General features: G+C 40.5%; 1 protein-coding gene and 1 long non-coding RNA gene across 3 annotated transcripts in view; one reads left to right on the forward strand and one right to left on the reverse strand.

The window, feature by feature from the left end:
• The window catches only part of LOC147035745 (extracellular calcium-sensing receptor-like), a 145,062-nt gene that overhangs the window by 89,819 nt on the left and 30,574 nt on the right, over positions 1-24,669 (reverse strand). For both annotated transcript variants that reach the window (XM_085847225.1, XM_085847215.1), the window contains exon 5: positions 7,770-7,997. In XM_085847225.1, the coding sequence (XP_085703351.1) occupies positions 7,770-7,997 (228 nt within the window). The remainder of the gene's footprint in view (positions 1-7,769; positions 7,998-24,669) is intronic.
• Positions 1-24,669, forward strand: part of LOC147035746 (uncharacterized) — a 137,341-nt gene that overhangs the window by 51,812 nt on the left and 60,860 nt on the right. The gene's annotated exons all lie outside the window — the stretch shown is intronic.

Here is a 24,669-nt window from a genome sequence, read left to right on the forward strand (position 1 = left end):
TTGCGTTGATCAAATAATCCCGAAGAGTACTTGACTGAATCAGGAATTGATTTTTTAATAATTTTTTCATTGCCCGAATATAACAAAACTTGATACTGCACACCGCAGGCAAATGGTGAGTAATGTGGGCCAATTTTTTTGCGATATTGTGTACCGTTTTGGCTGTATTTCAGGAACCTACATACATACAAGATGAGAGTTTTAGTAATATATAGATGTGGGAAAATTATCTGCCCAGCCCAGGAATCAAACACAAGTTGTCCAGTAAACCATACCAGTGCTCTGCTATCTGAGCTATCTGGGCAATTCACATGCTGAACACACAATTCTCCCACATATAGAGATGCCAATCTCTTTCGCCTACTGCTTCTGGGACACTCACTGCAGACCATAGGAGCTGCGAAGGTGGAAAAGTTTCTGGCATCTTTATTTCACTTTAATTTTATTTGAATTGAAATATACTCTTGAACAAGAGAGAACACAAATCGACTTCTAAATACTTCCAAGAATCTCCAGTTTTACAGAACTTGAACATATTAATTTGGGAGGTGCACAAAAGTTATTACTTCAATTGTGCTTAACTTCCAGATTTCTTTTTAACGATATTTAAAATCATTATTGCATTAAAATTGAAGTATATACTTGAACACTGCAAGGGGTATCATGTTCTTTCGAAACATAAAACACTGAATGTTCTATATAACAACTGGAGAGTTCATAGATGTCATCTTCCTGCCCCACATAGTGTATGTGTGTCTGAAACTGCTTAACCTCCATACACTTTTTATTGCTCTTATATTTGTACTCTCTCTTTTATATCCTTGAAAGTGATCTCACAGGCCATCAGGCGCTAAATTTAGGGGGGGAAATCAGTCATCACGCAAAGCGCACCAAAAGCATTGGTTGAATGTTGAGGAAGGGTTTTCCACACCCACAGAATTAGGATAGGCCAATGGTGGCTGAGCAGGGAGAGGCTGGAGACATCATGGCTGCAAGATGTGGGCAGCAGCAAAAAAATAGGGGTGGACAAGAACACTGGCTTACACAAGCATGTAGATCTTGCAGTGGAATCTGCACGAGAGATGCAATGGGGTTTCTCCCTGAACAAAGCTTTTGCTGCTGCAGCTCCAGCCACACTCTCCAAAGCAGACTATGCCCACTTTTGCCCTCGATCCAGGTTCAGTGCGCGGCCACAAACTGTTGACGGCCTGTTGTGTCACCACTTAGAACTCACTGCATCCTGCCGGGCACAGCAGCAGTATTTCCTGCCTCATGTGATTCAAATACATTCAAAAATCACTTGGCCTCCAAGTGCATTTGAGCATTTGATGACTTTTATGCCTTCTGAGGTACTTCAAATATGCTGATCACAAGTTTAATTTTGCATGCTCTTTAAAGGTGCCCTCATTAACTGCAAGCAGTTCTTCATAATGGTTCCGGTTCCGGGTTTGGAGCGACGAGAGGTCTCCTTAGGGGCTCTCTTCTGACGATCTCAAAGTTAAGTTTCCGGTCATTATTTGTCCCGTTGAAACTGTTTAATTTTCTCACCTACATGTTACTGTGTGTTCCTAGTTCGGTATTGTTTCAAAAATCGTGCTATTTTGTGAGTATTTTTGTCGACGTTCTCACCGGGTTTTTGAGGCTGAGGCTTGAGGTTAACGGGTTCCACTCGGTGTTCGATCGTTTTTTTGTTTTTTTGTTTTGTAGTTTTTTCTCCCCATTACCTTCAATTTCTATCCTCCCCATTACCTTCAATTTTCATCCTCCCCACTTTCCTAACATCCCCCATTCTCCCAACTAATCTCTTTCTTATCTCAAAAAAAATAATAATAAAAAAATACCCAACAACAATAACAACACGCTAACCTTATCCCGATTCTGCTTCTACTTCTTCCTCTTATCTTCCTCCTCGTCTTCTTCCTCGATTTTTTTCTACACTTCCATGACCTAATCTGTTGAACTCTCTCAAACATTAATATTAACAACAAAAACGATCTTATAATGCTTCAACTTCCTCTCAAACACATGTGGTACTCTTTACTGTTTCATAATGCACGACTATTCTGCTATTTTAACAGACTGCTCTCATTTCGAGCTCTCCTTCATTCCTTGCCTAAAAAATCCAACTATTACAGCGCTTCTTCTCTCCATTCTCTGAATTCGCCTTCATTGCATCCATCAAGAATTGTGTTAAATCGCATCTCTGACCTAAAACTTTTAAAAACCACAGTTTGCTATGGATGTTCGCTTTCCATCAACCATTCTTTCTTTCCAACTTCAGTGCCAACTCACCCCCTCACCCCTCACTCTCACTCTCAAAGCAACCATCCCACTCTTCTCGCTCCAAGCCTCCCACTCACCTCTCTCAAAAATTCCCCCCTCACCTTTCTCCCACCTTTCATTCCCCTCCCTCATTCTTCTCAAAGTTGCCCCCCCTCTCATCCACAAAGCTGCCTCCCTTCCCTGCCCTCTCACCTCCATCTCTTCACTCCACCCCCTCAAATCCTCAACTGCCTTCTTCCTTGTCTCTTGTTCCCCCTCTCCCCCAGCACCACAGAACCTTTTCTCCTCCTCATTCGGCCCCCTCCCCTCGCTATTCTGCAATACCCCACACTCCTTCAGCAACCCTCATTACCTGCCCCCCTCGTCCCTTGTCCTACCATCCCCCTCCCCCTCCACCTCCTGCACCCAAAGCCTCCTCCCCTTCCTCTTCATTAAAAGTGTGGACCTCAAATATCCGGGGCTTTCGCTCAAACCTTTCAGATCTTTCCATACAGGTTGCCACTGACAAACCAGACATTATCTGCCTAACAGACACTTTCCTCTCCCAAGACGTGTCTGACTCCCAAGTATCTCTCCCTGGTTACTCCCTCTTACGGTATGACAGACCTGAGCCTTGTCCTGGTGGAGTTGTTGCTCTGTTCATCAAAGACTCTATTTCTCACTCTCCATGCACTGCTCTCACTCCCCCACACCTCCAGGAATACCTCTGGCTTCGGCTTCCCTCCACTCCCACCTCATGTTTATATGTGTACTGCACTGTCCACCGAATAGTGATGACTCCATCTACACCTCACTATCCGAAAACATGGACCATCTTCTATCTTCTCTTCCAAACTCTCTCTTCCTCTTATGTGGTGACTTCAATTGTCATCACGCCAGTTGGCTCGGTGTGGGTACCTCTCTCACCTGCCATGGAACCTCAGCAAAAGCTTTCTGCGACTCATTAGGACTGACTCAATCGGTCAACTTCCCGACCCAGATCTCAACCAATGGTACTCCATCTCTTCTGGATCTGATTTTTACAAATTTCCCTGACAGTATCTGCTGCTCTTCTCTGCTCCAATCGGTTCTTCTGACCACATCCTTGTCAAAGTGGACATCTCTCTGGCTGTTATCAGAGAACCCCCTCACCGCCGTCGAGTCTGGCATTTCCCTCAAGCCGACTGGCAGGGTCTCCTAGCAACCATCAAACTTACAGACTGGTCTCCTACCACTACTTTCTCAAACATCAACTCATCCTGGGAATTCTTTCAAAGAAACTTGCTCTCCCTCATGCGCAGATTTATCCCCTCTCGTGTTCAGTTGTCCTACCCTAAATCCCCCCCTTGGTTTACTGAAGCTTGTGGCGAGGCAGTTGTCCTGAAACAACTTGCCTTTGCCTCATGGAAAGCAAACCCAACATGAGGGCAATCTCAGTTCTTTCCACAAAGCTGGGAACAAGTGTGTATCTACCCTCAGGAGAGCCAGAAAACAACATCTTTCTCATCTCAAGTCTGAACTCTCAAACCTCTCTCGCTCCTCAAAATCCTGGTGGCATTTAATCAAATCTGTTTCTGGTGTATATTCCCCGGACTCTGTGTCCTTTTCTCCTGACAAGGTGGAGAGCTTGCTTTCAAACCTTGAGTCAGATTCTGCAACCGGTTCAGATGGCATCAGCCCATGAGTCCTCAAAGATGCTCTTCTGCTCTTGCTCACCCTCTCTCTGTTCTATTCACCCTCTCATTTGCACAAGGTCATCTTCCATCTGCTTGAAATCTGCTAACATCACTGCCCTGCACAAAAAAGGTGCAAAAACAGATCCCTGTAACTACTGACCAATCAGCCTTCTCCCAATCATCAGCAAGGTTATGGAATCCATCATCGCTTCAGACATGAAATCCTTCCTCTTCTCCAATGGCTTGATTTCCGATCATCAATTTGGTTTCAGACAAGGTCACTCTACCCTGGATATTCTGCTTATGCTCTCCCATCAATGGATGGAGGTCCTTAATGCCAGACGGGAAATCCGAGCCGTATCCCTGGACATATCTCGTGCTTTTGACACAGTCTGGCACCCTGCACTACTCACCAAACTCTCTTCCCATGGTATTCAACGCCCTCTCCACTCATGGCTTGCAGACTTCCTCTCCTGTCGCAGTCAACATGTAGCCCGAAATGGAGTTCTTTCATGCACTCTTCCTGTGCAGGCTGGAGTTCCTCAAGGTAGCGTTCTAGGCCCTGTTCTTTTTCTGGTTTTCATCACTGATCTCTCCGACTCTCTGGAAAATCCTCTATTTCTCTTTGCCGACATTTCCACCCTCTGCCGTACCATCTGTCATCCCTCAGACCGGCAAGCGGCAGCTTCTTCGCTCACTGAAGATCTGGATAAAATCACAAACTAGTCCAACACGTGGAACTTGTCTTTCAATCGAGACAAATCTCACACTCTCACTATGTCTCTTTGAAAGGACCATTTAGAAACCCCCCCCCCCCATCCACTTTCTCAACAATCCTCTGGTAGAAGTCTTTTCTTTCAAGCTTCTGGATCTCACTATCTGCCATGACCTTTCCTGGGAAAGTCACATTTCCAACCTCGCCTCAAAAGCCAGTCGCCGACTGGGAATCCTCCATCGTGCAAAGTCCTTCCTCGGCCTTCTTGAGCTCCTGACCACTTACAAAGCTTTTGTCCGTCGCCTGATGGAGTACTGCTCTCCCTCTCTGAGCTGGTGCTCCTGCCTCCCACCTTTCTCGGCTTCACGCTGTCGAAACCAGGGCATTTAGGATCATCGGCATCTCCCGCAATGAAGCTGAGTCTTTGGGCCTCTCACTCAATCACCACAGGTTGGTCGGTGGTCTTTCTGGCTTCTACCGACTCCTCTTCAGCCTTGCCCCCCCCTGCTCTCTCTCTGCGATTTGTCCCCACCACATTTCCACAGGGCACTTAAGGTCTGCCAACAACCCCCTTCTGGTAAAACTACCAAAATCACGAATAACTGCTCATCATCACTCTTTCATTCCTCTTTTTCCCGCCTTTGGAATAAACATCCTCACTCTATTCTTTCCCATTCTTCCCTCCAGGCTTTCAAAACAGCTGTTCCCCACCACCTCTTATCTTCCCCCATCCAAATCCTCGATCTTTTCTACCCCCCGATAATCCACCCAAGCCCACTTCCTTCAATTCCCCTGCTTTCCTTCCTGATAGTCCCTATAATGTCCATCTTCTCTTCGCCATGTTCCCCCATCCCATCCCCATCCCTCTACCTTCCACAGTTCACCTAATGTGTCTGTTCCCCACTGTTTTGTCCCTTCCACTCCCGCCCCTCTTGTCTCATACCCCTTGCTGTGAGTTTTGTGTTTGCTCTCATGCCTCGACAAGGTATACAAAATATATATATATATATATATATATATATATATATATATATATATATATATATATATATATATATATATATATATATATATATATATATATATATATATATATATATGTATCCTGATTGACTGCAAGCAGCCCTCACACTTCAGGACTGGTCTCCGACATCGACCACCCCTGATATTAATTCAGCCTGGGGATTCTTCCTCTCTCTTAGGCATAGCTTTATCCCATCTCGTCTTTAGTAATCTTACCCATCCCCTAATTCTTGATGCTCTGAAACCTGTGGGGAGGCAGTTGCTTTAAAAACAAGTTGCATTATCCTCCTCGATGGCAAATACGACTGAAGGCAACCTCAGATCATTCCACAAAGCCCACAACAAATGCGTGTCCACCCTCAGGAGAGCCAGAAAAAAAATATTTGTCCAATCTAAAGAATGAACTTTCAAATTTGTCTCCATCTTCTAAAACCTGGTGGTGCCGTGTCAAGTCTGTCTCTGGTGTTTGCTCCCTTTCCATCACTTTCCTCACTTCAAAAGGCAACACAGCCGACTCCGCTCATGAGAAGTCCCAATTCTGTGTTTGCTTAAAATTATTGTCTCTCTAATCTCTATCTCTTTCTCTATCTCTATATCAATCTCTATCTCTCTCTCTACTCAACTGCTCCTGTATTCAAAGCGATTTGTTCCTGAGAAGGTGGAAAAGTTTCTGGCAACCCTAAACTCTGCAACTCGTCCAGATGGCATCAGCTCATGTGTCACAAAAACCTGCTCTGCTGCTCTTGTACTTCCTCTCTCTGCCCTTTTCACCTTTCATTGACCATATGTCATCTTCCATCTGCTTGGAAATCAGCTAACATCACAGTATTACATTAAAAAGGTGCAAAAACGATCCCATTCACTCCAGAACATTTAGCTTATTCTGCTTCATCAGCAAGGTCATGAAATCCATCATTGCAGTTGACATAAAATTATTCATTTTCTCCAACAGCCAAATCTCAGATCATCAATTTGTATTTCGACCTGGTCAATCTACGTTGGACATGCTGCTTCATCTCTCCTAACAATGGATGGAGGCCCTCAATATCAAACATCAGATCAGCGCTGTCTCTCTGGACAAATGTCATGCTTTCGATAGTCTGGCATCCTGCTTTACTATCCAAATTGACTGCCAATGGAATCCAAGGCCAACTCCACTCTAGGATGACTGACTTCCCACTGACTTCCTTCCTCCTCTACTCTCATTGCCAACTTGTGGCTCACAATGCAACCCTTTCTTCTCCTCCCCCTGTCAAGGCTGGAGTTCTCCAAAGCAGTGTTCTCGGCCTCATCTTATTCCTCATCTTCATCACTGATCTCACTGACTCTCTGGAAAATCATCGTTTTCTCTTTGATGATGACTCCACTCTCTGCAGTGACATGGCTCATCCATCTGACAGACAGGCAGTTGCTTCTTCCCTCTCAGACCCTCTCCTCAGACCTTGAAAAAAAACACAAACTGGTCAAACACTTGGAATAAGTCTTTCAATTCTGAGAAATCTATATCTATCTATATATCTATCTATATATATATATATATATATATATATATATATATATATATATATATATATATATATATATATATATATATATATATATATATATATATATCTCTCTCTCTCTCTCTCTCTCTCTCTCTCTCTCTCTCTCTCTCTCTCTCTCTCTCTCTCTCTCTCTCTGAAAGGACCGCACTGCAAATGCTCACATACTTTTTCCATAACACTCTTGAAGAGGTTCTGTCACTCAAACTCTTGGTTATCACTTTCGGTCATGATCTCTCTTGGGCAAGTTACATTAAAGTTCGCCTCCAAAGCCAGATGCTGACTGAGCATCCTCCGTAGTGCAAAGTCCTTCCTTGGCACACCTGAGTTCCTATCTACCGATAAAGCTTTCAACGGCAGCCCGATGGAGTACTGCTCTACCCTCTGGACTGGTTCCCTTGTCTCACACATTGCTTTAAGAGTATTGGACATCCTGCCAGCCCCTGATTATTCTCATTTTTCCAAATTATAAAAATTCCAAATTATAACTTCATTATGATATGTGTTGAAAAACATGATTATTCAAATTATTAAAAATGATAAAATTACCTGATTATTCTCGTTATTCCATTTGATAGAACTCATGTTCAGTTGGAGCTGCATATTTGAAGGTTCTCTGGAGTCAAACGAGCCAACGGTTTTGAATTTAACTTCTCCAGTGCCATCATGATGCCAGTTAATAATATCGTATCTTCCAGGAGGATCGCCGTTTTCATCAAAAAACATCTCATGCCCCAAATTGTTTACAAACCTTACTTTCTTAATGTAGTATAACAGCTGAGAAAGAGGAAAAAAACATCAATCACTGCTTACATCAGCAAATCAAGCAAATAAACAGGGACAACCCCCCCCCCCCCTATCACCCAACACTCGCCACAATGATGAATCAAAAATACATCAATGTTCAAATTAATACATGAAATCAGGATGATGTCGACTGATGTGTGGTGACCACATGAAAACGAGAAGCTGTAACTTTGGCCTTAACCTCCTCACTGGTGCAAAAGGCTCTTTTGTACATATCTGAACTCAATGTTTTCTCGATTCACATTCAGTTTGCTTCTGTATCCATATTGTCCACGTCATGTATCCTCCCCAACCCCTCATTCTTTCCCACATCCATGATTAGCCCCTGATGGACTTTGTCCGAAATGGGGGCTGATGGGTTTGGTCTCGATATTTTTGTCCATGTATGTGTGCTTTATTTATTTTGCGATATCATCAAAGATGGACACCTGGAGGACTTTGAGCCATTTTAGTTGTAAAAAAAATAATTCCCGGTATCAAACAGGTCCTCAACCATTTTTCGGCAAAGATGGACACCTGGAGGACTTTGAGCCATTTTAGTTGTAAAAAAAATAATTCCCGGTATCAAACAGGTCCTCAACCATTTTTCGGACAAGCATTTACCGATGTTGTGTAAACTTGGCACACTGATAAAGAATAATGGCTTACATATATACTTTAATTCTTGCAGTTTAGATCCAAGATGGCCGACTGGTGGCCATTTTAGTTGTAAATAAATCCGAATGTTGAACACATCCTCAAGCATTTCTCGGACAGGCATTTAATAATGTTGTTTAAACTTGGCACACTAATAAGGAATGAAAACATACACATACACTTCATTAATTTTCTTGATCAGATCCAAGATGGCCAACTGGTGGCCATTCTTTTCCTTAAATGTGTCATCAACCATTTCTCATACTGCATTGCACAAGCACAGGACACAATGGCAAACACTTTCATCTGACCTTATTGTGTGATCTGATCAAAGATGGGTGACTGGTGGACTGGCAGGCATTTTTGTTCTACATAAGCTGTGAACAGCAAAATTACAAAAACAATGGAGCTTTGAAATTTTATGTCTTTTTTCCTTGTTTGTCAAAGTTTTCCTCTAGTTTTGTCCCTCAACCATGCTGTTAGTGTGCTATCCCCACTGTCTGCTGCTCCTGTAATGTCCTTGTCCATTCCAAGTTCTCGCTCCTCCACAAGCATAGGGTTTGTGGAAGAGGGGTAGGATAATTGAGAAGAAGAATCCTCATAATTGGTGTTCGCTTAAATGTAATTACAGTAAGTTACATATTTGTGCCACGGCCTTACAGCGAGGAAATTTTCTCAAGGTATGTAAAATACTCCATCGGCTCAGCATGTCAAACAGCCTCTGAAAGTCGAGTTTTGCACCAGCCTCCCTGGGTTGGTGTTGTTTTCACAAATGGGTGTCAAGGGAAAAATCAAATCACTGTCGCGTTAAAACCAGTTGCTTTGGACAGAAAGGACTTGTTAGCCTTGGTGGGCAGCACATCTACACAAAAAGGAAACTCTGAATCCAAATCCACTGCTGCGTTGCTGTTCATGGATTTAAACCAAATGGCTCAGGGTTTAATGAAGTAAAAGCAGCTATCATTCTGATAGGATGTGATCCTTAGATGTGTCAACTCATCGGCCACCTCTGGGCAAGGTGTACTACCTCCATTTTAGCAGCTCTCTCTGAGGTTCGGAGACCGGATTGCGGCGAGATAATGGTGGGTGGTTACACCTACTATTGGTCTGGTCGCTCTGATGGTTACCATTCCCAAGGAGTTGCTGAAGCTGTGTCCAATAAGCTGACCCCAATGATAATTGAGGTAACACCGGTCAACGAGCGTATTATGAGATTAAGGATTCGCCACTCCTTAGGTGTCATTTCCCTGGTCTCTATTTATGCTCCGACTGAGGCGAGTGATCTCACCGTGAAGGATGCATTCTACGCCACACTCGAGTCTGTGGTTGATCAGTGCCCCAGACGAGATACACTTCTAGTCTTGGGGGATTTCAATGCATCGACTGGAACTGATAGGGATGGTTATGAGGTGTGTGTTGGTCCCCATGGGTCAGGAACTATGAACCAGAATAGCACTAAGTTCCTTGACTTTGCAAGAAGTCATGGACTTAGGGTGGCTGGTTCATGGTTTCAGCGCCCGCAAGCTCATCGCTGGACTTGGTATTCCAACGCTGGCGGTGTGGCAAAGGAGATTGACCATGTCCTCATTGATGGTCGTTGGAGGATGTTCCAGAACTGCAGGGTCTACCAGAGTGCTCAGTTCCTCAACACTGACCACAGGCTTGTTGTAGCAACACTAAAGCTGCACCTTAAATCCTGGAGAATGGTACCATCCCAGCCTAGGCTGGATGTTGCCTAGCTCAGGGATGAGAGAGTAGCTGAGGAGTTTGTGAACAGGCTGAGTGGACACTTGGGGGGTCTGGGTGCTTTGGGGGGTCCTGAAGAGTTGTGGAGCACCTTCAAGACCACCATCCTTGATGTTGCCGGTGGATGCCTTGGAGTTCACCGCAGGGCAAAGAAGAATTTTGTCTCTCAAGGGACACTGGATACCATTGACCAGAGTCGCAGGGCCAGGCTGAATGGCAGAGCTGAGCTGTTCAGGGAGCTGAGGCGTAAAACTGTACGTGCACTGAGGGTGGACAAGGAGGCCTATGTGCGAGGAATCTGTGAGGGGGTAGAGCATCACCTGTGGACAGGTGATTCTCGTCCCGCTTACAGGGGAATTCGCGCATTACGTTCATCCAAGCCCATCCCTCGGAGCACTGCAGTTCGAGCAGAGAGTGGTAGGCTCTTGACAGAGGAGTCTGAAGTGAAGGCCCGCTGGGCCGGTTACTTTGAGCGGTTGTACCAGGCTGATCCCCAGCTGTCGAGTTGGACGTCAAGGGTGTTACAATCCCTGTTGCTGACCCTCGAATCAACTGTGGTCCACCATCGCTTGTGGAAACACGGGCTGCGGTGAACCAGTTGAAACGGGGCAAAGCTCCAGGGATCTGTGGCATCCATGCTGAACTTCTCAAGGCTGGTGGAAATGCTGCACTCGTGTCGTTGCATGCAGTTTTGTGCTCTGCCTGGAACACAGGCATCATCCCAACTGACTGGAAGAGGGGCCTTGTTGTCCCTCTCTGGAAAGGGAAGGGTGATCGCCAAGACTGCAATAACTACCGAGGGGTGACACTGCTCTCGGTGCCGGGCAAGGTCTTTGCTCGGATAATTCTTGATAGGGTTCGCCACCATCTGCTTGAGCACCAGCGTCCAGAGCAGTCAGGCTTTACACCAAAGAAGTCAATGATTGACCGTATCCTTGCACTTCGTGTCCTCACCGAACGCAGACGAGAGTTTCGGCAGGGGCTGCTTGCAACCTATGTTGATCTCTGTAAAGCGTTCGATTCAGTGAATCGGGATGTCCTCTGGAGGATTCTTGGTCTTCGTGGGGTGCCACCGAAACTGATCGATCTGATGTCTGAACTCTACTCTGGTACTGAGAGTGCTGTGAAGTGTGGTGGTACCATCTCTGACTTATTTCCAGTTGTTACTGGAGTCCGTCAGGGATGTGTACTTGCCCCCACACTTTTCAGCACTTGTATGGACTGGGTTTTTGGGAGGATGTCGGAGAGATCAAGTTGCGGTGCATCGTTTGGCAATGTCAAGATCTCGGACCTTGATTTTGCAGATGATGCAGTCATCTTTGCGGAGACTTTAGACATCCTCTTGGGGGCCCTCGAGGTGCTGAATGAGGAGTCGGAGCCGTTGGGATTACGGATTTCTTGGGTCAAAACTAAGATCCAGGCTTTCGGTGACATCTTGGATGCTGCTGTCCTGTCTGTGTCTGTTTGTGGTGAGGATGTTGAGGTCGTGGATAGATTCACTTACCTTGGCAGTGATATTCATGTCTCCGCAGGTTGTGAGCCGGAGGTCAATAGACGTCATGGGGAGCGGCTTAATATTGTGAAAAGCATGTTGTAAATTGTGTTTGGATGTGCTATGGAGATGTAGAGAAAGAGAGAAAAATAACTACACAAAAAAATGATATTTTTTAATTAAAGTCAATCACACCAACATCAACAATAATATAATCTTTATTTCCACTTTCTCGTTTATATCTTCTCCCTGAAAACGATGTTCATAGTCTTGTTGAAAATATTTCTCAGAGACTTGTCAATTCTTTGTTTTCCTCCTCGGTATGTTGTGATTTATTTATTTTCTGGAATTCCTCCAATCCTTTTTTAATCTCACTGGTTTCCATATTTTTATATTTATTTACTCTCTCTCTCTTTCCTCCCTCTCCTTCTCCTCCTTCTCTCTTTTCTCTCTTTCCTCCTTCTCTCTCTTCTCTCTTTCCTCCTTCTCTCTCTTGTCCTTTTCCTCCTTTATCTAAGTTTCTTCAACTCCTTCCTCGTCTCTTAGTTTTGTGACGCCCCCTCTCTCACCCCCTCTCTCGCCCCTCCTCTCTCCCCCTCCTCTCTCCCGCTACTCTCTCCCCCTCTCTGAAATTGTGACGCCCCCTCTCTCTCGCCCCCTCTCTCGCCCCCTCTCTCGCCCCCTCTCTCGCCCCCTCTCTCGCCCCTCTCTCGCCCCTCCTCTTTCGCCCCTCTGTAAATGTATTCACAAATGTCTACCAAGCACAACAATTAATTCAAACCTTGGGAAAAAACAGCTTTCAAACCCTTAGGAAACAGCTGTTTCCCTTGGGAAAATTCAAACCTTGGGATTAATTCATAATTTGAACAATTAATTTAAACCTTGGGAAAAAAACAGCTTTCAAACCTTGGGAAACACTTGCTAAACAGAGGAAATGGATGAAGAACGATATCAACTCTTGAAAATGCACATACTCCGGTCTCCAGCGTCGATTGTGACGTCATATGAAACGAAGAAGAAGAAGAATTGTGATGTCAATCGTGCAAAAAAAAATACTTATAATAATAAATAAACATTAATTGTGACGTCATTCGTGACGTCATACCACCGTGTCTTGTCATTGGTTGACAGATAAATGGCCATAACTTGGGAACCGCTTGTCCGATTAATATCAAACCTTGAAAAGGCACATCAGCGGGTCCCCAGAAATATTCCTGGCAAGTTTCAATCAGATCGGACCGTCAATCGTGCAAAAAAAAAAAAATAAACAAACAAACATTAATTGTGACGTCATTCGTGACGTCATAGCACCGTGTCTTTTCATTGGTCGACAGATAAATGGCCGTAACTTGGGAACCGCTCGTCCAATTGATATCAAACTTCGAAAAGGCACATCCGCAAGGCCCCGCAATATTACTGGCAAGTCTAAAATCCCATTGGACCGGCGGTCATCGAGAAACTGCGGTCGCATACAGATATACACACACACACACACACACACACACACACACACACACACACACACACACACACACACACACACACACACACACATTGCTGGAATTATAGATAGATAAACTTGGTCAAAACCTTTATTAAATTTACCCTTATTAAATTTTTTTATTTGTGGTTTACGAATCGTGCTTCCACAAAACTCATTCTCAGCACCAACTGGATAATATTCTTCCTTACGAGACTGATTTAATTGTTCCAGGTATTCTAGGTCAATTTTAAATGCCCAATTATACCCTAAATCATTCATATCATACCCCCATTGTTCTATTCTCATCCAAACGATACGCCCTTCTTTATAAAAAAAATTATATGAAATGGAACTGTGAATTCTGTATGACCTGGAGATAAAATCAACACTTCTGTATCTTTGGAATACACAGCCGTTTGTTTAAGGTTATATATATATATATATATATATATATATATATATATATATATATATATATATATATATATATATATATATATATATATATATATATATATATATATATATATATGTATATATATATATATCTATATATATATCTATATCTATATATTTATATATATATATATATATCTTCTTCTTCTTCTTTCGGCTGCTCCCGTTCGGGGTCGCCACAGCGGATCATCCATATGAACCGCATTGTGATTTGGCACATGTTTTACGCCGGATGCCCTTCCTGACGCAACCCTGGTCGCCTCTTACGACACAGGGATATGGTACACCAATTTTAACCGGGGTATACACCGGCCCAGTAAACTGGTACTCATTTCGCCAACCTCGGAAGGATGGCAGGCTGAGTCAACCCCCTGGTGTATTAATTCAGTGGCTCAACAGGGCTTGAACTCAGGACCTTTTGGATCCCAAGCCGCTGCCCTAACCACTGTGCCAACACCAGGCATATATATATATATATATATATATATATATATATATATATATATATATATATATATATATACATATATATATACATATATATATACATATATATATATATACATATACATATACATATACATATGTACATATACATATATATATATATATATATATATATATATATATATATACATATATATACATATATATATATATATATATATATATATATATATATATATATATATATCACTTATTCTCACCATGTCATTCGCGTCAGTCAGGCTTGGATAATTTCTTAATTTATAAGCATTTTTCATGTTAATATTATTTGTTATACTATATTCTGTTGTTCAGCCTGTGCCTTTGTGTAATAATTTGATAAATCAATATCCAGTTATTGGGATACACCAAAGACAGAACCATCTTTACCAACATAAGTCATTTGTATTAGAATAAAAATGTCATTAAAATTTTTATTTTTGTTGACTTGAAATAACACATATAGACATAATTGACCACAATACTTGGAATTTAATTATTGGACTTGAAATGTTTGATAAACACCATTCTGTAAGAATTTTATAACTTCAACAGGTGGTGGAAGACCAAAATTATCAAAATAATATTTGTCTTGACGATTAAAAATACAAACCCAATGAGAACCGTTCCCATTATTATATTCTAAGTTCATAATAATTTATTTGTATGTTTAGACACGTTTGTTAATTCATCTTTATTTCAAATAACCACATTATGAATTTTTAATTTCTTACAATAATTGACAAGTTATAAATTTGATGTATTCTTTCCAAATTCTTTAAACCACTCATAAATGCTCATTCCTTTATGAGAAAGATATAATCCATTACCTCTTTTAGTAAATTTTACACATGCTTGTGCGATAGAAGAAAGCATATCGCCAACTAACAATCTCACTTTTACAGGCAGACTTTCAAGTTTTTCAGCAAAATATACAATTACACCACTTCCACTAATTTGTTTCTCCAACTCTTTGTTATGTCTTTCCAATGCTTTTTGAGCCCGGAGTTGAGCGTTCCTTTCGTTGGAAGCTTTCACCGCTGCTGAAATGCCACCCGTCAATGCTCCAGCCACACTTAAACCAGCAAATAAAGGAATTAGAAATGGGAGAATTCCTCCACATGTCTCTCTTATTGAATATTTCTTCAACATTGGTTTTGACATTTTAATTTTAAGTGAGCCAGTATCGTTCAAGATTTTCACCTGTTGTCTTGTGAGCAAAACATCAATTCTTGCTGCTAATTTTCTCTGAAATGTATTTACGTTAACCGTACAAAGCTTTTGATTTTGACCACAAGATGATAGTTTATGAAGATTGATTTGATTATCATATACCCCAGTTGGCACTGTTCCACTCATTTATTTAACAAAAAACTCATGTGAAGCTAATCATAACACCATTATCTGTATTAATCTGTAATTCTGTTTCTTCCAAAAGCAAACAATATGTATCAACTTCTTCACTCTCTTCTATTTCAATGAATGGGGAAGTATCCACTCGATTAGACTTTATATTTTCCTTTTGAGCACTCATGTCAAATGCATAGATTGTATACAAACTTTTAAATGCTATCATATCTAAAATAGGTTCTTTATTTACATTACTTTTAAAAATCTTTTGGTAAGACTTGTATGCTAAAGCATAATCATTTTTTCCCAATTAATTTTCAATCTATCTCGTGGATAAAATGTTCCATCTCGAGAAACACGAAGTTGTTTCACCTTAGCATTATCACTCAATGCATTATTCTTCGCAGTTGCAGTATCACCATCTGTTTTTTTTTTTTTAAATGATCCACAGATATCGTGGCTTTCCTTTGAGAACACCCAAATTCCACGTGGAAGTGGTTTGGTTCCGTATAACATGTTGACATCTTCTTTTAAGGTATGATACATTGAGTGGTTTCTTTGAGTTAAGTCTTCTCTTCAATATCTCTTCTGTTTTAAGATGAGGAGTATATTCACTAATATACCAACTCATTTCATTAATTACAAATTTATTTTGATCACCAAAAGCACTACCAACACGAAAAATAATCTATTTTCATTATCATTCGTTTTGTTGTTTAAATCTAATTTTAAGACCTTACAGAACTTTATTGTGATAAAAAAATCCAAATATACCTTTAATATGAACTGCCACAGTAAAACTATTATCTGCTTTTGTATCATCATTATACATTCCTTTCCTTTGACTATATCCAGGGTCTGTGTTTGTTCCCGTTGACAAGTATAAGGAACAAAACCTTCGACAGCCCCTTTCCCATTCTAACACCGAATGAATATAGTGTAAATCACATCATTTCAGATACAGCAGAGACATAATCAACCGCTTCAACTTCTTGTGTTCCAATGTACAAACGAACACTATCAAATATTTTCCAGAAGAAATAATTTACGAGTGTTGCGTTTGTGTTATTCCCAGCCTTAGTGAATATAAATTTACACAACAAGAAACATTCGGATAGATTCAAATAAGTTTGTTGATTATTTATTTCAAAACTTTTTGTACCAATGGCATTCCAATGTGTTCCGGTTATTGCATTTACCTTGAAGTACTCTTCTTTTTTAATGGACTTGAGATGACAATGGTAGCATCCAAATCATTGATACCATTGTAGATTCCTGCCCGTCTGCATGCAAACGACCGCATCTAACCAATAGCGGTCGCTTCGCCTACCGAACAGACAATCCAGTCGTGACTTTCTGGAACAACGCCAGAAACCAATCACGGTGGGTTATTAATCCCATCAAGGCACAGTGCGTTTTCTACCCGTGCGAAATAGGGTCAATCGCTGAATATCGATATACCTAAGTACCCATGTGGGTAACCTACCAAGGGACCGTACCTCGGCGAAGGCTTGCTTGGACACGAACCGCTTTAGCGGTCCATTCCGTTCTGGGATAACCGAGCGGGTATTATCGCCAGACCTCGCCAGACCCGATTCTATTTATCGGCTATTTAAAAACCAACTTTATTCCGAGTGTAAGATAGGGCAGTTCAATGATGGAATAGAAGCAACAAACAGGTTTACATTCACACAAGGACATTTATTATAATAAAGCATGTATGCAATTCAACAAGGCAAACCATGTATGCAATTATACAAGCAACTAAAGCACGACAAAAGAACTACAACCATATACTTATTATGTACAGTCACTTGCACTTAACAGCAGTTCCTACTTATTAGACGGGCCCACGGACACACGTATGCACACACACACCCAATAATTGGTGGCAGATGCCTTTACTAATGAGCTCCAGCTCGTAGGACAGGTGAGCTGAAACCCAGAGCCTATCTCGAACCTCTCCACCTCGTGTGGTCTTCAAGTTGTTCAGAACCCGGGCGACAGCGAGAGCGAGCTGGATCCAATCGCCGAGCCGCGATCCTTCCCGAGCTCCCGCGAATTCTCCCATGCTTCTCAACACGTGCTGGTGAGATGAGGTGTTGATCCTTCCCGTCGATGCATCGCTTCCCCGAGGAACCATCTCCCGCGCTTCTCAACATGTGCTGGTGAGATGAGGCGCCGAACCTTCCCGTCGATGCGTCGCTTCCCCGAGGAACCACCTCCCGTGCTTCTCAACACGTGCTGGTGAGACGAGGCGCCAAACCTTCCTGTCGATGCGTCTCTTCGCCGAGGAACCACCTCCATGAAGTGGTCGATGAGTCGAACTTAGCCAGGAACCAAAATGGAGAACAAAGAGCTCCACGATCCGAGAAGAAGAAGCCACCACTCACAGCTCGAGCCGAGAGGCCGACTTAACGTCCTTCCAAACAGGGCAGCTTGAAGCAAAAATCTCTCCCGAGCCAAGCAGAAGCCGAAGCTCACTGAGCCAGCTGATGCAAAGAGCTTCTGAAGGCCTCAACCCTAACGCAAGCCAAGCAGGACACGATGGTCTGCTGAACGACTCCCCTCAACTCCCTTCTCCAACTCTGCCCCCTCCAACTCTGCCCTTCCAACTGTCCCCGAACAAAAGAAAAAGATCTCCTCTTATCCTTCTCCGCCCCCCCTCCTCCACGCCCGGCGTGACTCATGCCCTCGTGATCCACCCCCCCCCCACTCAGCCACGAGTGGGAGGGAGTTGTTGACATCATGAGTCATGGGACGGCAGGGTTCTTCCTCTTCGCAGAAGAGGGGGATGGATGTCTCCATTGTTCGTTCCCTAACTACTAAATCGATCCGCAGCACATCTAATCGATTTCTGAACATTTAAACAATGAAAGGTGAGCTATGTAGGGAACAAGCACTTATCGACATATCTGACTAGAGGAACCTATATGTTGTGTGCAATCGAATTCCCAAATTCATAACAATACTATCAATTGATTCCATACTTGTATTTATTTGGGAAAAAAGATGTTAAAACTTTTGGAACCCTGACCCAAGTATTTGAATTATTTTCTGTCGTTCTTGGGGAGACAACTGAGCTTTGCCTTTCCAAATTTCTTTTATAACTTTTAATTTATGAGATTCCTTTTGGGCATCTTTTATACTCTTTATCGCACCCGGTACATTTCCCACAGCAGAAGCAGTTGAACCAATTAGGTCTTGATGTTAAAGAATAGTTTAACCTATACCCATTAGAGTATCAATTATCCCATCTCCTCTAAATTGATGTCCGACACACCTTTGTCTCTTGGGTTCATAGTATCCTCTTCCAAGATACATAGCTTCACCCTTGTAGTATGGGGAAAGGAGCATTCCATCCCGTGTAATTATTTTATCTTTTCACAACTCGTGTTTCCTCACAATAACCATCGTATTTATTTATTGGAAAACTTCACATAGGTGAATTCTGATGCATATAATTTCTCCCTGAAAAGAAATCATGTGATTATCTTGGTCGGTTATCCGAAAATTTACTCTGTATATGTTTTTTTCCTGAAACAGGGAGATAATTAAGATTTTTGGGTTCCTTATTGAATTTATAACAAATTGGGGTTGATTATGCACTGAATGAAAATATTGTATTTGTTCTTATTCTATCATTATGAGCACCATCAATCAAATCACAGTGAATTAACACCGAATTTATTCCTGTCGATATTTGAATGACATTGTAACTGTAAAACGTCCCATTAGTTTCAATCTTTTTTGAGGAGAAACCCAATAACTCTCTAAATGAATTACCAATTATGAAATCAACCTAGTCGTTATTTTTCAGTTTAATCATTGATTTTGAAGTATGTTTTTGAATATCTATAACAATATTTTTTGGTTCATCACCCTGTTCTTTGATGAGACGAACAATTTCAGAAGATATTTGAGAAATCTCATATGCTCCGTGTGAAATTGTTAACGTTTTGTATCCACTTCCCGGAATATCACTAAACTTGTCATTTTTCTAGGTTTTATTAAATAGGGTATTATAAGTTTCCATGGACAATAAAGACACCTCATATTCTTTTGTTGTGTCAAGTTGTCGTGGGTATGGGAATGAAGATGTGTGGTTACTTGTTGTGAAATTAAAACTAAGGATTGTGCTTCTCATCTTATTTAATATGAGATAAATTGCCTTTGTATTGACATTTATTAATTATTTTCATGTTCATCAACTGGTCTAAAATGGCTGATGCTTCATTAAAACAATTGTTATTTCCAGCCTTCTTACCACCAAACAACAATAACAGCCTTTTTACTAATTGTGATGGGTCATTTGGAAGAAAACTAACACCTGAACCAAGGATACTTAAAGCCTGAATAATGTGTTTCTCCTTCTCATTCTTCCTACTTTTACCAGAAAGACTAACCCTATAATTAAGAGCGTCCAGCAGATCAACAAATACTCCATCATCATTATTTTCCATCTCCAATGGTTGATTAAGATACGTTGCTTCATCCATCACAGTTGAGCCTTGTCTTCCATCTTTTGTGAGAAGAAACATTAATCACGGAGTTCGTTGAACAGGGGTTGAGCGGAACTCAAGAACCCTAATTCATCATTAAATATCAATACCTTTTCTTGAACAAGATTAAATATTTCTGGTTGTTCTGTTGGAATGAGTTCTGCTTTGGTTTTTGAATGAACTGAATATTCATTGTTTTAAAGAGCATTCACAGTATAATCAGGGGGTTGATTAATCTGTTCCAGTTGTTGAAATAATTATTCATCATCAAAAGCTCCTATATGCTCTAATTCTTCCTCCTTCAATTGAATGAAATCTTTTAACATTTGAAGTTTTTTCAGAGTATATTCTAATGTGGGAACTGTGGAAACATCTACAATTTTTTCTTGGGAAGTTTTACAAGTGGTTTTAAAATTTTTCTCTTGTTTTCTTTCAAATGCTTCTTCACCCGTTAGTTTCTGTCTGCATTTCTTCTTTATGTCTTCCTGTTGTTTTACAACTTTTGAAACAAACTCTTGATGTTCGTTAAATCTACTTGCCCTTTCTTTCACATCCATTTATTTAGTGGAAAATAGCATTTGATGAATTGTAAATATCAACAGGGAAATTTTCCTTTTCTTCATCATTAAAGTAGATGTGTACAAATAAATCCTTTTCTTTAAATATTTCATCAAATTCTTCATTAGCATTAATACGAGTTGTAATTTCTCCCTCACTAACACTTGTATCTCTGCTTTTCATACGTTTGCGTTGAGTTTCTTCATCAACATCAAAACCGAATGATAAAACTTAAGCCCGCTCAGATGTTTAAAAATTTGTCTCATTGCTTCTGGATTAGTTTCTAATATCCCAAGACCACCAGATTTTAGTTTCTTGAACTCACTCTTACAATGTGAATATTTTGTTGTACCAAGAGAAACCTCCTCAAATATTTGACCTTCATTCCTCAATTGCATATGTTCCTCTACTGAAATACAGTAAGAATCTTTCCCTTCGACTTCTCCAGGTCAATTGCTGTCGTTGTTGTTGATACAATGCATTTCACGGGGTGTTTTTAAAGTAAATTTACAATATTCCTATTTGTACTATACAAGAACCTTGATTTATGAAAGTTTTTTTTCCAAAAGCAGATTTACCCACAAGATTTATAATAATTGTAGTCATTTATATATGAAAATATATCCCTTAATATCTCATCTTGTTTTACAACAATACATTTATATTTTTCAGTCGTGTGCTTTATGTAATCCCCAAATTCCTTTTTACGACATAATGTAGAACAATTATTTCTTCAAAAATTGTTTTGTATCTAATGAATTTAACTTGAATAAAATAATAGTATTAGCATTGTTTCTGATGGAACGACGAGGGAGTTGAAAGTATGATTGACTAAAATAAATACAATTACAAGAAAAATGTGTCCCTCTTGTGTAGTAGCTGTCCATTACCATTTGGTTTCTCTCAAGAACACAATCATCAAATATAACGCGGTTCTTTTTTGGATTTATCCAATTCTTGGGGAGAAGGTGTATCACCCGTATTATCACTAAGAATACAAGTTATCAGTTTTGATTTCTTTTTATATCACTGTGTATCACAAAATAGTTGTATTATATCTTCAATGTTGTAATCACAGTGGTTTGTTTTGAAGTTTAAATAAACCAATGATATCTTCTTTTTGAAGACCAGCATTAAAACCTTGTGAGAGTATTTGAGACTCAGGTTGAAAACTCGACTTTGTGAAAATTATTAAATTATCATAATCTAAAAAGTTGGGAGTAAGGATCATCTATAAAAGTAAGCAGGTTTTTCTGCATCTGCTTGAACCAACTATGAGACATCTTAATGAATTTGCAAGATTTTTATGATTGTTAAATTTTATCTTATTCTACCAAATGGGTAAAAAAACATTCATGTATATATTTGGAAAACAGGTTATTTAATATATTATTGGCTTTTTCGTAACTCTATATCTTATCCCAAGTTCGAGTTTAATTTCAAGATAATCCATTATTTTATTTATACAATATATTGTGTTGATATTTCCCTGAAAATGACAATCGTAAATAATATATAACAACAATCCTTTGAACATTTCTCCTGTACGTTCAGTTTCTTCCATTGTAAGGAAAGGTGTGTTATCACCCTCATACTTTAAATTCATTTCTCTGATCAATCTTGTAAAGTAATTCATTTTAGGTGTAAATCTAAAATAATTATTTTTGGTTTGTGAGTGCCAGCCAGAGTGACCACTATATTCGTTATGTCTGTGTGTCTGTATGTATGTCTGTCTGTCTGTCCAGAGCACAACTTTGTGGGATGTGATCCGATTTGGATGAAACTTGAATATGATGTTGATATTAATGCTTAGTTTTGTCTTCCTGGCGAGGGGCATCCCATGCCCAATGTGAGCGGAGCCACGCCCACTTGTAATTTTGTTATTTTGTTTCACGAGCACCAGCCAGAGTGACCACTATATTCGTTATGTCTGTATGTCTGTCTTTGTGTCTGTGTGTCTGTCTGTCCAGAGCATAACTCCGTGCACTTTGATCCGATCTTGATGAAACTTGGTTATGTGTTTGATATCAATGTCAAGTTGTGTTTTCCTGAATGAGGGCATGCTACGCCCATTGTGGGCGGAACCACGCCCCAAAAATAGCCATTTTTAGGGGTAGTCAGATTAAAAATCTATCTTCTCCTTCGTGAATTTCCTGAATGAATGGAATTTACTGAATGGAATGGGTTCTTCAGTATTTAAATAGCAAAATGAATTATCTAAAACTTGTGGTTTTCCGATTTTTCATTTTCATCCCAAGGTCAAGGTCACAACGTCAAAAACTTAGAAAATTGCGAATTTTGACATAAAAATCAATACGACCACCAAACCTTTGAGATCTAGGATGACAATATATTTTATGCATAATCTTGAGGTCATTCCCCACCTAAAGTCTTGAAACCATTTTGCTCTATCTCGGACACCTTGCCCGTGGCATGCCTTCAACTTTCGTTTCACGCTGATTTCATCAAGTTTGGATAATCCAAGGAGTGCGAAATGCCACATAGCCTATATGACATTATATTGTTCCTGGAATTTTCCAGAGGAAGTTTTGCACCAATGGTCATAATCCTTGACCATTGACCTTTGAAGCCCACTAAGGTCAAATTTTCAAAGTTGTGAGAATCGAACCGGGTTTTCGACATTCTTCGACGAACTAACTCCAATAAGCTATAGCACGTATCCTGTTTCCTTATTTTAATGTCCACAACATTGTTTTATGAATTTTAATGGTTATGAAAAGGTCAAATTTTGAAATTTGTTGAATGAAACCGTGATTTCGGCATTTTTCAGCTAATAACCTGTCACCCGTACCACATCATGTTGATCATTTATATAACTTGGTCAAAAATTATCACAATGTCTCATCCTTGACTTCTGAAACAATCAACATCGTCAAATACCACCCGTGAACCATCGTCGCCTCCCCGCTTGTCCTTTTTGTATTTTTTATTATCATTAATTGGAAGATAATTACAGAATATACATTGTTTATAGGCTTTCGACTCTGTGTTTAAACCCCATCTTTCACACGCAGGACAATTCTCAAATTTGTGATGTGGAGAATCCGGAAATTCAAGAGGCTCAAAAGCTAACATATTTATAAAGTAAAACTTTATTTAAAGGTCCCCTGACATGCAAAAATACATAAATTTCATTTATATGTCCTAGAGGAGTTTTTCATCGCGATTTCACATCTGACAATGTTTTTTCACAATACTCATTCTGTAAAATGTAAAATTAAAAAAACAAACGTCTTCGGGAACGCCCCTAAAAATTCTCCTGAAAGGAGTACTTTCAGTACTTTCACTTTATAATACTTTTCTAGAATCACTTCCACTTTCTAGAATCAAAGTGAATAGAATATTCTTTTTCACTTTTTTCACTTCACTGAAGCAGTACTTTCACTTTAGAATAAACCCATGTATGTCGAGTGCAGCCATACCTGGCATGCATCTATGTGGAATCGTACCTATCCCAGCAGGCTGGTTTCAATGAACAATTCAATAAGCTGCAAAATGTGGGTGTAGGTTTTTCACATTGTTTGATTTTAAAATTACCTCCTTGTGCCTTGAAATGATGCAATATTAGCCGTTAGTATTTTACTTGTATGTCCCTGTAATTTTTTTTTTTAATGGAAAGGTTCAACAGTCAAATTTTATATTTTGCGTACTGTCATCGAAGTGGGCGCTGCAAATGACGCTCCTTTCGCTGGGGCCTTTCCAGTTTCCCCTCGTCGGCTTCACTTTAGATGTCCATATTCTCCGACGATTATCATCTTTCGGGAATCCATGAAGGCTTACACCGTCTGAGCTTGTATTGCTGCATCCTGCTATGATACATCTTGAAGGGCATTTTCGAAAGTACGGCTAAAACTCTTTAAAACTTTCCCGAAACAATCACTGGAATTAAGACGATCACAGAGATTGCACTAA

This window comes from Eptatretus burgeri, chromosome 1 (genome assembly GCF_056783735.1).
Source record: "Eptatretus burgeri isolate ZD-2024b chromosome 1, Ebu_testis_v1, whole genome shotgun sequence".
Taxonomy (NCBI): domain Eukaryota; kingdom Metazoa; phylum Chordata; class Myxini; order Myxiniformes; family Myxinidae; genus Eptatretus; species Eptatretus burgeri.